A 13,421-nucleotide genomic window follows, 5' to 3' on the forward strand; every position below is an offset into this window, starting at 1 on the left:
ACCCCACAGTACCCCTCATCTGTACACAGATGTGGCACCTCATACCCCATCAGGAGGGTGAACATCCCACGCCATCCTGAGGAACCATTACACAAAGAAACAAGGTCAAAAATAGAGTAACCAATGACCAAGGGACCAGGCACTCAGATCACAGAACCCATGGGACCAGTTGGACTGTGAACACAGCCCAAGCCTGATAACAGGCTCCAAGGAGAGAGGGCATCTCATGGGAAACCCTACTGGCTCCACAGGCCCCTGCTGAGAGTGGGTTCTACACAGGCCCAGGCAAACAAGTCCCAGCCCACAGAGCCCCTCCCCACAGATCCTACATACCTCCACATGCTCTCAAAGGAGTGGCTTTTCCAGACCCGCAGAGAGTACAGAGTGCTCCTGGCTGTTCCTGTTTACTCAAGGACATACCAGGCCACTCATGGCCATTTACTCAGGAGGTCAAAGGTTGCTGTTCTCTGAAAAGGGAAATCCCTTTCCAGGCAGTCCACCCCAGGATCCCCCACTGCACCTCTCACCTCTGGGAGGCCCCTCCCCATCATTGCCATTTACTTTACACTGTTGATGGGATGAGCTTTGCCCCTGCCTGTACAGGCTGTCCTTAGTCTGTGTATTGAAGGACACCTAACTCTAGGGGCATACTAAGGCTGCCCAAAGCTCTCTGCACAGGGACCCAGACTGGCTACCAATCTCTGTAATTACATCCCCAGCAATATTTATCAACCATTCCCCTGATCCTTCTTCCCTGCTCTCTTCTGATCATCCCTCCAGTGTTAGAACCAGAAGGTTCTCCCCACCCTGGCAGAGAAAGTAATCCAGAAACAAGGCAGTCACTATGGTCAGTAGTGTGCAGGCTAGGTTCCACTCACTGGAACTCCCTGGCTATCTGACACGAGACGGAGAGTCAGGCAAGCAAAGGCCAGGCCAGGCAATCCAAACAAAAACCCAGGCCTCAAGGGGAAGTACATCCAACATGGTCCTGAACTGAGGACAAGACCAAGAGGAGTGAGAAACTAAAGGGGGCGATGATAACCATAATTCTAGGTCCAACCCTCAAGTCCCAAATCTCAGTCTTCAACAAGAAAAACTCTGATGTAAATTACTTTAAATAACACAAACCCAAAGATATTTTAATTGGACATCAGCACAAAGTTTTGATAATTAACGTAAATGAGTATTTTCTAAAAAGCAAAGTATGCCTACCAGTGAGCCACACAGACGGTGCTCAGCCTCAGGCTGAGGTTGGGTGCACCCCAAAGGCTCACTTCATTGTTGGGATTCTCTAACTAAATCCATATCCACACCTATACCCTCAGACCCTTTGGAGGAGGGTCAGGGGCTAACTGGGCCTGAACAGCACATAGAGTATAGGTAGTGCAGCTACAATTGTCATAGAGGTGACCAGCGTGCTGTAGATGGTGTTCCTGTTGACCTGGGCTTCTAGCCTCTGCTCCATGTCCGACAGTGCCAGGATCATGCTCCCCTGCTCCAGCAAGGAACCAGGCAGAGCCCCATTTGCTTGCTCCACCAGGCCTGGATGTGCTGCAGCCTTTGCAAGCTGAACCACCTCGGCCGTTTGGCTGAAAGTCTTTTCCAAGCCATCAAGCCGCTCTCGTAAACCCTCTAGACAGGAATGGACCTGCCTGGAATGGCTGAGCTGCTCCTTCAAAGCAGCTGAAAGGACATCAGTGTCTCTGTCTCGGGTGGGAGAAGTACCTGCCTGGGCTCCAGAGCTCTGCCTGGGCCCAGCTTGTACCAGGCCCCTTAGGTCCACCATGAGGTCGTGGAGGTCCCTCTGCTGGAGGGAGTAGGAGGATGCCTGTTCTCGGATGGCCTCCTGGAGGCTCGCAGGACCCTTCTGTGCCTCTAAAAGCAATGCCTTCAGCTCCTGCAGCCGGACACGGTTCACGTAGGTGGAGCCAGCCACACCAATCAGGGCCCCTAGGACTGACCCAATGAGGGACCAGTTCTTGGTCCTCTCAGCTCGAGTGCGCTCCTTCTCATGACTTTCTCGCACAGCTGCAGAGAAGAGGGAGAACTTCTCTCGCTCAGAGTCTTCAGCACGCTGATGGGTTGCCCGAAGCCTCTTCTCCTCCTGCAAAGGCAAAGCTGCATTACACAGCAGCAATGTGGCCCTGCAGCTGCAGCTACCAGCAGATGTCCCTGGGGCTCAGCCTCCTCACACCTGGCAAAGCCTACGTGCTCCATTAACTCGCTGAATGAATGAAGGCAGAGTATGCCCAGTCAGGACAGGGAGCAAAGGAATTGGGGTGGTCAAGATGAGCTGTACTACCTTCTACCCAAGCATTTCTGGGTCTGCTCAGACATGCACTAATGACTACAGAATGAATCCATCAGAGGGAAGTATCTGGCCCTCTCTGGGCCAGTACCCTCTCCATGGTGCTCCTTCCTCAGCAATCTGGGACTCAGATCATACTGCCCTGGACTGCTGACCTCCATACAACAGGAGGAAGTGGGTGGATAGGCTCTGGAAGCCTGGGGCCCAGTGTACCTTCTGGTTTACCTCCTCACCAGATCTCTGACCACCAGCCAGTGATGGTTCCCAACTTGCCTCTCCCTGACCAGGTGGGCTAAGGTCCCTGTCCAGTGAGAAAGGGCTGTCTCATGAGGTGCCTACCTGCAGCATTCGGTGCTCCAGCGTAGCCAGTTCTAGGTATTGGTTATCCTCTCTGGAGATGCGGTCCAAGCGGTCCCTCACCTCCTTCAGCTTGGCCTGGTGAACTTCCAAGTCCTCTCGAGCCTCTCGGACAAGCCCTCGAGCCACCATAAACACTTTCTCTGCCTACAGAGAGAACAATGGAGGCAGTCTGCCTTTCCCTTCAAAGCCCACTCAGGTTCAGCTCCATTCCCAATGAGGCTGTGGCTAAGGTGAGTGCAGTGTCAGTGCAAAGAGTGGAAAAAGATTCCCTCAGACACAAAATCCTGGCTCACCCAGCAATCCTCAAAGTGCAGCCCCAGGCCACACCCATCAGAACCATCAGATTTATCCATTCAGGTAGAAATAATCTGCCCCTGAGAAACTGGGAAATAGCTAATGCTATATACAAAACCCAGCCAATTCTAGTCTGATACAAACCACAAAGAGGAACCAAGGTTCCTAAGCTGTTTCACATTACCTTAGCTACCAGAGGCAATGCCACCAGAGGCATTGCTATGGCCTCCATTTTACAGACCCAGAAAGGGCAGCTCAGCCAAGATCACCACCTCCAAGGGGAGAGATGGCACTGTGCCTCAAAATCCCCCTCTGAACCCCAGGTTCTTGCCACCTCACCAGCCTGGTCTGCGCTAGGCAGGAGTAGGAAAAGAGATGACAGACTGCATTGCTGTTGCCACCAAAGGCTTCACAGCCACGGGCAGCTCTTTCTACCGCACCTATGATACTGTCCTAGCCCTGTGCCTCTACCTTCACAGGCGCTATTTTAATTATACTCGGGGCTTTGAGGACACTCTAAGACTCTCACCAACCCCAAAGGGTCAATGTAGGAAGTGTTCACTGGCCTAACACAATGGACTGCTCAGTACACAGAAACCTGTTCTCAGGTAGGTGGGCACAGTTACACAGAGATCTTCACCCCAGTACTACCAAATCCAGACTATCATGTGAGAAATGAGTCAGATCCCTCTGCTAATAGTATTTGTTCAAGAAAAGGCAAATCTGGGCATGGCTTCCCAGCATCATATAGCTACTGAATATTTGGCAGGAGCATCTAGGCCACATTTCCCAACTCAGAAGGCAGGGCCAACCACCCCGACTTCCCTCCTCACCTCAGTCACGTTTCCCTGGGCCTCTCGAACCTCATTGAGTCCAACAAACTCTTCATATCTGTCCCACCAAGTTGTGGCTGTGGAGGACGCTCGCTGCCGAATGTCGTGCCCCAGGGCTCTTCCCAGAGCTGTGAGGCGATGATACAGCCCCAGGGCCACCTCCTGAGGTCTTTTCTCTCTGGGCTGTCTAGGGCCTGGGCTGCAGAGAGTCCTGGTCATAAAGAGGTCCCTTCCAAGGAGGCCCCTCCGCACCAACACGTGGGGCACACCCATGATGTGCTGCATGGTAAACGCGGTGCTGTGCCCTGTCATCAGGAGACCTGTTGGGGTGGGGGTGGGGGAATGCCAGACAAATCAGTGCAGAGCTGAGAAAAGCTGGGCATAAGTCAGGTTTTAAGGTCTAGGGACAGTTCTGAACTAATTCCCATGAAGAAGTCCAGACTCAGCGCTACTCTACTATGCCTGGAGACTGCAGCCGCTGTAGTCAGACTTCCCCCGGATGCCCCCAGGCAGCTCAGGGAAGAACATATTTAGGGGACCATGCCTTGGGTGCCTGGGTGGCTCAGTGGTTGAGCATCTGCCTTTGGCTCAGGGCGTGATCCTGGGGTCCTGGGACTGACTCCACATCAGGATCCAAGCAGGGAGCCTACTTCTCCCTCTGCCTATGTCTCTGTCTCTCTGTGTCTCTCATGAATAAATAAAATCTTTAAAAAAAAAAAAAAGAAAGAAAGAAAGACCATGCCTTCCACCTCCCTCCACAATGCCACCAGACCCTCCCATTCCACCCACCTTTCCCATGTCCCCCAGGTCTCTTGGGACTTGGATGAGAATCCTGGTACCAGGTTTTCTGATAACATCAAAGAAAATTCTCAAACTTGAGTTGTGCCCATGCTGACAAAGCCCCACAAAGATTCATAAAAACTCCTGGGGAAATCAGGAGTGGAACCGAGGCAATCTTGGGAAAAGATTTCTGCGAGAGACCATCAGAACCAACTGCCTGGACTCTGAGGGCTGCTGCAGCACGGAGGAAGCAGTTATACGTATATTTAAGGCCAAAGGTCGTTTATGTCCCAAGGCAGAAAATTCCCTCCTCAGCTGTCCTCTGAGAAGACAATCCCAGGAGAAAAAGGAAACAAAAAGTCCGGATCTCTTTACAGAGGACGGCTTTTCTTAGATTCACACAAGCACCTCTCCTCTGCGCTCTGAGCCTAGACTGTCCAGGCTCCTAGTCCCATCTCGAGATCTTCTGACCTTCCATAAGCTTCCAACCACTGCCCCCGTCGGCACCCCCCCAGCCTCTCCAACCTTAGTCATGCTCTACGGGTTAGGTTTCTTTAATCTTTCCCTTTTCAACCTTGCTTTGGATGCTTGGGCCACACCACCCACTTCTTGTTACCTAAACAGCACAAGGAGACTCCTATTACCCAGTCAGACCTTGCCTGAGCCCAAGATCAGCAGGGACTCTGAGGACCCCAAGATAGGGCCAGTGACCCATGCTCCTGGCAAACCTGGGCCAGGACTCCCTCCTCTGGCCAACCCCCCTACACTCCCCCAATAACACACAAGCCCTCAAGTACTGACTCTGGCTGTCAGAGTGACACCTGGTGGCCAAATAACCAGGCCAGAAAGAAAGGCAGAGGGAGCTGGGGACAGGAAGCCTGACTGGAGGAGTTCTGGTGATGAAGAAAGGAGCTTCTGGATGTAATAGAGCCCATCTCAGAGCATCCCCACCTCCTCCCCCTTGTGCTGTGCTTGGAGAAGCTCAGACCCTCTAGGAAACAAAGTTGGTTGGGCAGGGACCTGCCTCCTGCCCAAAGTGGGTCTGAGCTGAGAGCCACAGAGGGGAACATTTCTATAACACTGGTTCCAAGCTGGTGCCACACCTGAACTCCAGGGCCCCATTCATAAGCCCAAGAAGGCATACAATATCTGTAACCCAGGGATCAAGCTAGCCTCCCAGGTCTCAATGTCAGCACCCATTGCACTGAACTGTGACCCCACAACAATCCTACAGGTGTACACTGCATCAAAGCAAAGCACACAGACTTGCAGCCCAGCCAACCACAGCCCTCTCCTTTTCAGAAACACTCACCAGAAAAGTGTCCGCCTTGGCTGTCATTACGTCCTCAGCCCTCATTCTATCTTGATCCCACTCCACCACAAGGCTCTCCTGGAGGCCCCGCAAAACTTCCACCTTGCTAGATCCAGCAGATGTTTCTCAGATTTCTTCTCCAAATCTCTGCAGCTTTCACCACCCTTTTCTTTGAAGTCACTTTCCCATCTTGGCTTCCTCCCACCTTCTCAGCCTCCTTCCCCAGCTCCTCCTCTATTAGCCAACCACTCTTGGAAGCCAGGAAGGTCACCCATCCCTGGCAGCGACAACAGCATCCTGCCCAGTCCTTGCTTCCTCCCTGCCATTCGGAGCCATTCTTCACAACCCGAGGCTCTATCAACTCATCATTTTGCATTCCTTGGTTCAGAACCCTCGACAGCTCCCATCTCGCTGCCACAAACACCAGGCCCGCCAGTGGCCAACAAGGCCGGGTCCCCTGGACCGTCATCCCTTTCCTCTTCTCTGCCCCTATCCTCCACTATAGGCACCCAAACATGTGAAGCCAACCCTGCTACTTCCTCCACCTGGACCGCTCTTCCTCTGCAGCTCCAGTCAGCTCATCCTGACAGAATTCTACGTCTTAGCTCAGTCTTGGCTCATGGCAAGGCCTTTCTTGATCATCCCTTCCTGGGCCATCTGCTTTATTTTTCTCCATCAGGCACATATTTGCCTTCTTTACATTGCCAGACCCCTCACCAGAACACAAGCTTAGTGACAACAGAGACTTTGCTGTGTGAAGAAATGACTCAGGTTGTTTCTCTATTCCAGTCCCTCCTCTCAACCACCCAGCTCCCACTCAGCCTGACTCTCAGCCCCTCATCACTCAAACATCTCACAAGCCGTTGGTCAGCACAGGGCAAGTGTTCCTGGCAGAGGGGGCAAAGGATGCACTTGGGGTCATCCAAAACCTGAAAGGCAGCGAGTGCAGCTATAAAACAGCAGAAGGAAGGAGAGAGGACAGAAGAGAGGTGGAAAGGTAAACAGAGACCATATTAAGAGGGTCTTGAGGGCCACATTCAGAACCCTGCCCCTCCAAGTCCATTCTCTCATTCTATCCTGATGATCATCTCCTATCAACTTCCCATCCCATGAACCTCCATCACTTGTACCTCTTCCTCACTCACAGCTTGCTTCATTTTTCCCTAAGAAAATATTTAAAAATTGGAAGACAACTTCTATAAACTCCTATCATACCTTCCTACCTGCCAGTATCTGTCCAATTTCCACATTCTCTCTTGTTCTTCAGAATGAAGATTTCATGCTCTAGGAAGCCCAAGCTGTGCCCCAGGTCCCTTTGCTCTTCCCACCTGACACTGCTCACTAATTGATCAGACATCTCTCCAGCAACATCCCCACTTCTCTGCCCCTCTGTACAGCCAAACTCTTTGACAGATTGTCTGCACTCGCGGTCTCCAGTTCCTCTTCTCTCATTCTCTCTTGAACCCTCTCTGATCTGGCCCTCACAACCACAATGCCATCGGAAATGCTCTTGTCCAGGTCACTTCCACATTGCTAAATCCAGTTCTCAGTCCTCCCCTTACTTGCCCTATCAGTAGCCTATGCCTTGTGCTACCTCCTTTAAACGCCTTCTACACTTGGCTTCCAGTCCCCATTCATCTCCTGAACCTCTCTCCACATAGAGGGCTGCAGGGCAAGGTCCTTAGACTTCTTTCTTATTCAGCTCCATGGCTTTAAAAGACATCTACAGAAATGTTATAAAATTAATCATACTGATGGTTGAACAACACTGGAAATATACTAAAAACACTGAGTTGTACACATTACCAAGTGAATTGTATGGTATGTAAATTGTTATCTCAATAAAACTATTACTTTTTTTAAAAGATTTTATTTATTTATTCACGAGACACACACACACACACACACACACACACACACACCCAGAAGCAGAAACACAGGCAGAGGGAAAAGCAGGCTTCATGCAGTGAGCCCGATGTGGGACTGGATTCTGGGACTCCAGGATCACGCTCTGGGCCATAGGCAAACGCTCAACCGCTGAGTCACCCAGGTGTCCCAGAACCATTACTTTAAAAAACAATCAACTAAACTCTGATTTTTCTAGCCCAGCCCTCTCCCATAGATTTCAGATTCATTTACCCAACTGCTCAATCCACATATCTGATTAGAAGATTAATGGGGATCTTAACCTCACTCCCCCACTTGCCTTTTCCATCTTGGTTGATGGAAACTTCAAGTCCAAATCAGACCAAAACCCTCAAATTATCCCTGACTCCTTGATTTCTCTTCCATCTCTTATCCAATTAATCACCAAATGCTACTTCCTTTCTAAAACTAAAATCCCAAAAAGAATAAAAATTAAAAAAATTAAAAAAATAAAAATAAAAATAAAATCCCTCCTTCTCTGGGATCCCTGGGTGGCGCAGCGGTTTGGCGCCTGCCTTTGGCCCAGGGCGCGATCCTGGAGACCCGGGATCGAATCCCACATCGGGCTCCTGGTGCATGGAGCCTGCTTCTCCTTCTGCCTGTGTCTCTGCCTCTCTCTGTAACTATCATAAATAAATAAATTAAAAAAAAAAAAAGATTAAAAAAAATAATAAAAATAAAATAAAATAAAATCCCTCCTTCTCTTACCCCTGCCACTGCTACCACCTGGTCCCAATGACTAATATCTATTACCATAAGAGCCTTCTGACCAGGTCTCCATGCTTTTACTCTAACCACTACAGCTATGGTCAACAAAGCAGCCAGTGGTCCTTTCAAAACACAGGCCTGGGATCCCTGGGTGGCTCAGCGGTTTAGCGCTTGTCTTCCGTGCTCAGGGCATGGTCCTGGAGTCCCGGGATCGAGTCCTGCGTCGGACTTCCTGCGTGGAGCCTGCTTCTCTCTCTCTGGGTCTCTCATGAATAAATAAATAAAATCTTAAAAAACAAAAAACAAGCCAAACCATGTCTCTCTCTGGTCAAACTCTGCAATGATTCCTCATTTCTCACAATGTAAAAAGCCAAATTTTTTTCCATGGTCTACAGGGCATCCCTGTCCTGGCTCTCATTCTTTTCTCACCTCATCTTCCACTAGCATACCCTTCTCACTCTGCTCCAATCATATGGACCTTCCTCCCAACCCAGCTTTGTTGACAGACAAATGATTCATATCACTGTGTAAGTATAAGATACACAACATGATGATTTGATACACTTGATACATATATACATGTATATGTTGCTAAACATTTACCACAATAAAGCTAGCTAACTCATCGTTCAGGTAATTACCATGCATGGACTTTCTTGATGTTGTTGGAACACACTAGGCTATCCCCACAGCCGGACCTTCACACCAGCTACTGGCTACTTGCATTGCTTCTTTCCTTATCTTTTCCAGGTCCTGCTCAAGTGTCATTGTCATGCATTCCCATCCCAGTCACTTTGCTTTCTTTTTCTCCAAGCACGTATCCCATGACCTGCGATGTGTATTTCACTTATGTACTTTGCTTATGGGGTATCTCACCCACTAGAATGTCAGCTCTGCCTGCGCAGGCATTGTTTTGTTCACGGCCGCCTCAGTGCCTGTAATACTCTGGATATAGTATATACTCAACAAGAATGGATTAAATGAATAAACAGAATTTTGCAAAAAGTCACAGCCCGGCTTTATAAAATCCAAATTCCTTCCAGTGGTCTCCGAAACTTTAGGACCAGGTGATCTAGCCCTGGTCCATATTTCTGTCACCTCCTTCACATCTCCCTTGACCCATGCGCGCTTTCCTGGGTTCCAGGAACGCGTAGAACTTCAAGGCCTCTGCACACGCGCCCTTCTCTCTACCTTCAGTGCTTTCCCCATGCACGGTCCCAGGCATAGCGCCTTCCGGTTAAGCACCCCTCCTGGCTTCCGGACGCTCCCCAGGCAAGCCGACCCCCCCCTCGTACCTGGCGCCCCAGCGCAGAAGCCGCAACCCAAACCGAGCGCCCGCCACTCAGTAGATCTCTGACCCCTTAACGCCCGCCCCCAGAGCTGCTTCCGGCAGCGCGAGCGCAACTTCCTGACTAGCAGCCAATCAGAGGCCCCGCGTGGAGGTATAGGCGCAGGGGGTGGGAAGGAGAGCTCCGCTTCCGGTGGCAGGGTCTGGGGAAGGGGCGGCAGGCGCCATGTCCGGCCGCGAAGGTGAGTGTTTGTGGTTGGTGGGGCTTAGAGGGACAGGACCCCGCGGGGACTGAACTGAACATGCTTGTGTCGCCCACAGGTGGCAAGAAGAAGCCCCTGAAGCAGCCCAAGAAACAGGCCAAGGAGATGGACGAGGTGAGGGCGAGCGCGGAGGCGTGGGCGGGTACGGAGGGACTGGGAAATCTGCCTGGAGTGAACCCCGTCTGCCTCTCCCTAGGAAGATAAGGCATTCAAGCAGAAACAGAAGGAGGAGCAGAAGAAACTCGAGGAGCTAAAAGCGAAGGCCGCGGGGAAGGGACCTCTGGGTAAGTGAGGGCCAAGTAGAGCGCTCAAGCCGGGCAAGCGTTCTGAGCATCAGTCTGGTCCTGGGTGAGGTCCGGGTCCTCGCGTCCGCTACGGCTGACTGCCCCCCTCGCCAGGCCTCGATTCGCCCCAGCGGGAAGGGGCGGCAGCCAAAGCAACTCGGAAATGAAGTCTCTTTCGTCCCGGGCAGCCTTCTTTAGGGAAGCGGCAGAAATGGGAAACACCGAAATTCCTATATTTTATGCACAAATTCGTAGAGTTGAGTTTTCCAAATATAGTCCACTATTTCTTGCTCCAAGTTCGTATTTCAGTGCTGCTTTTTTGCTCATAACATTACTTAACCACTCCTATTGCTAACTCCAGTAAACTGGTTTGCATCCTGTCTTCACTTCTGGGTGCGCCTAGACTAAAAGATAAAGTCCAGTCTTCTTAATGTGCTATTGCGATATATGCTGTTTTAATCTAATCTACCATTCTGCCTTTTATGTAGGAAGAGTTGGTTGCATACCAAAAGATTTCTCAAGCCCAACAGCCCGAATACTTTTCTGTGCTTCTTAAATGCTATTTACATTTATCAAACTAATGAACAATTTCTTCTAGTTATTTGTGCCCACTCTGTGGGATCACTGTGAGCCACATTGGGGCTGGTAGAGGCTGGGATGGTGGGAGGGTCATCCAGGGCTTCCCAAGACTTTTATCTCACTGGGTTTGATTTGATTCACAGTCCTGAGATTCTAGTTATTCAGATTCCCTTTTGGATCGTAAGGTATTTTGTACCTTCCTTTAATCTGTGATTGTGTATAGGGACAAAGTCAATCTTTAGGGAAATCCTGTATTACTTGTTTTTCATTGAAGATTTCATTAAAATTTTTTTTCATTTATATTCAATTAATTTACATATATTAGTTTCAGAAGTAGAGATCAGTGATTCATCAGTCTTAATATAATACCTAGTGCTCCCTACATCAAGTGCCCTCCTTAATGTCCATCACCCAGTTACGCCATCTCCCCACACTCCTCCCCTCCAGCAACCCTGTTTGTTTCCTAAGATTAAGAGTCCCTTATGGTTTGTCCCCCTCTCTGATTTCATCTTGTTTTGTTTTTTCCTCTCTTCCCTTCTGTTCCTGTTTTATTAAATCCCACATATGAATAAAATCATATGGTAATTGTCTTTCTCTGATGGACTTATTTCACTTAGCATAATATTCTCTAGTTCCATCCATGTCATTGCAAATGGCAAGATTTCATTTTTTTGATGGTGGAGTAGTACTCCATTGTATATATACTACAGGTCTCATTTTTTAAAGGTTTATTTTGTTAAGACATATAAGATCTTTATTACTGTATTAGACATATTTAATTTTGTAACTATTTAAGTTATCTACTATGTGCCACATATATGGCTAAATGTAAATTGAATAAAATAAAGATAATGAGTCCTTCACACCCCAGGATCATAATATGGTATGATGGTATGATGTGGCAGTTGAGAATGTGGTCTTGGATGTCAGACTACCCATGGTGGAATCTTGGCTTTGTCACAGACCAGTTTATAACTTTAAACAACACCTATCGCTAAGACTTCATTATCTGTAAAATGGGTTGATGAGAGGATGAGGATTAAATGAGCCAGTATATAAAATACTTAGCTGTAGATTTAGGCCAGTGCACAGCCAGTATTCATGCTCATGCCTCATCTTCATCCAAATACTACCCAGAATGGACTGTTGGTAAAGCTCTGTGCATGTTTGTATAAAAAGAAATGTCAAGCACAAGAACTGACATATGCATATCAGGCCCCTGGCACTCCTACCATAAGGAGTATATTTTCCCTTAGCTGAGACGCTTTTTTCCTTTTGCAGCCACAGGTGGAATTAAGAAATCTGGCAAAAAGTAAGCTGTTCCTTGTGCCTGAGGCAGTGATGATCCTTAATTCCATTCCTGTTTAAACATCTGGATTCCCTATCATAGCATCTGTTGCCACCTATAGCTGGGATGAAGTGTTGTCTTAGATCCTGTTGTACATTAAGAATAAACTTTTGTAAAAAAATAAAATAAAATAAAAGAATCAATCATACAGTGGCTTATATTCTCTTTATTTCTTGTCACTCAGTCATTTCTACCTTAGTTATGAGGTCAGAGTGAACCTAGCCCAGAATCCTGCCAACATGTGCTCTTCAGTCTTTGTTCTGTACTGAACTGTCACCTGGAATTAAACAAATTCATTGGTAAACCTGATGGAATATATTACATGAGGTTAATGAAAGAGTCTGTACATTGGGGGTTAAAAGGTCTCTATTAAGACCTCCACATTGCCTCCATTGTAACCAAATGGAATTGTTCATCTTTCATGCCAGGAATCCATTAAGTGCGTGCTGCATGTGTACCAAAGAGCAATTCCTGTTGTCAAGGAATTTGTTACGGGAGAGGAGCAACATTAATACATCCTATATGCATTATAAAGGGAATAAAAAAACCGAGGAAAGGAGAGGGATTCCTGAAAGTTTCTAAGAACCAAGCTTACTCTGAAACCCCCCAGGTCTGCTTTTACTCTAGGGCTTCAAAAAGGCCCTTGCTAGGTTCCCATGTCTTATATCACATTCAAACCATCAGCAAAATTCAATCTGGCATCTGGATACTTCCTCCAATATCATTCCGATCCCCCATCCTGACCTAAAATCCCTCACCTGGATTATTGCAATCACATCCACATTTATCTTCCTGCCCCCTACCCTTGCTCTGTAAGGTATAACCTTCACTCAGGATGTGGTGTTCTTGCTAAACCATGAAGTTATACTTTGTCTCTATTTAGCTCAGAATTCTTCAGTGGCTTCCTAGGGCAAAAACTAGAGTCCCCACAATGACCAGTCAGGCCCTAAGGAATTTGGATGCCACTCCCTGCTGATAGTCCGGATTCATCCCCTGATCATCTTGAGCCATAATGGTCTACATTTCAAGCAAGCTGTTTTTACCAACTCTTCCCATCTGCCTGTCATTCTTCTGTGTACTGGAGATTACCTCCTTTCCCTTAGATAATTCAAACATTACAGTAGTGAGCTCTTCCCTT

At 48.5% G+C, this 13,421-nt stretch overlaps 1 protein-coding gene across 2 annotated transcripts; it reads right to left on the reverse strand.

Annotated features, from left to right (window-relative positions):
* Nucleotides 1–1,108: 1,108 nt before the first annotated feature.
* Nucleotides 1,109–9,994, reverse strand: CCDC51 (coiled-coil domain containing 51). Of its 2 annotated transcripts, XM_041761824.1 has the most exons (5): nucleotides 9,817–9,896; nucleotides 5,888–7,610; nucleotides 3,796–4,115; nucleotides 2,648–2,812; nucleotides 1,109–2,104 (listed from the first exon to the last, which is right to left on the reverse strand). In XM_041761824.1, exons 3-5 carry the CDS (start codon nucleotides 4,105–4,107, stop codon nucleotides 1,349–1,351), a joined length of 1,233 nt encoding a protein of 410 aa, XP_041617758.1. In that variant the 5' UTR covers nucleotides 4,108–4,115; nucleotides 5,888–7,610; nucleotides 9,817–9,896; the 3' UTR covers nucleotides 1,109–1,348. The 2 variants fall into 2 exon arrangements, with proteins under 2 accessions (XP_041617758.1, XP_041617757.1); XM_041761823.1 differs by lacking the exon at nucleotides 5,888–7,610 and having other exon boundaries at nucleotides 9,817–9,994.
* Between the last annotated feature and the right edge of the window lie 3,427 nt (nucleotides 9,995–13,421).

The sequence above is a fragment of the Vulpes lagopus genome, chromosome 7 (genome assembly GCF_018345385.1).
Source record: "Vulpes lagopus strain Blue_001 chromosome 7, ASM1834538v1, whole genome shotgun sequence".
Taxonomy (NCBI): Eukaryota; Metazoa; Chordata; class Mammalia; order Carnivora; family Canidae; genus Vulpes; species Vulpes lagopus.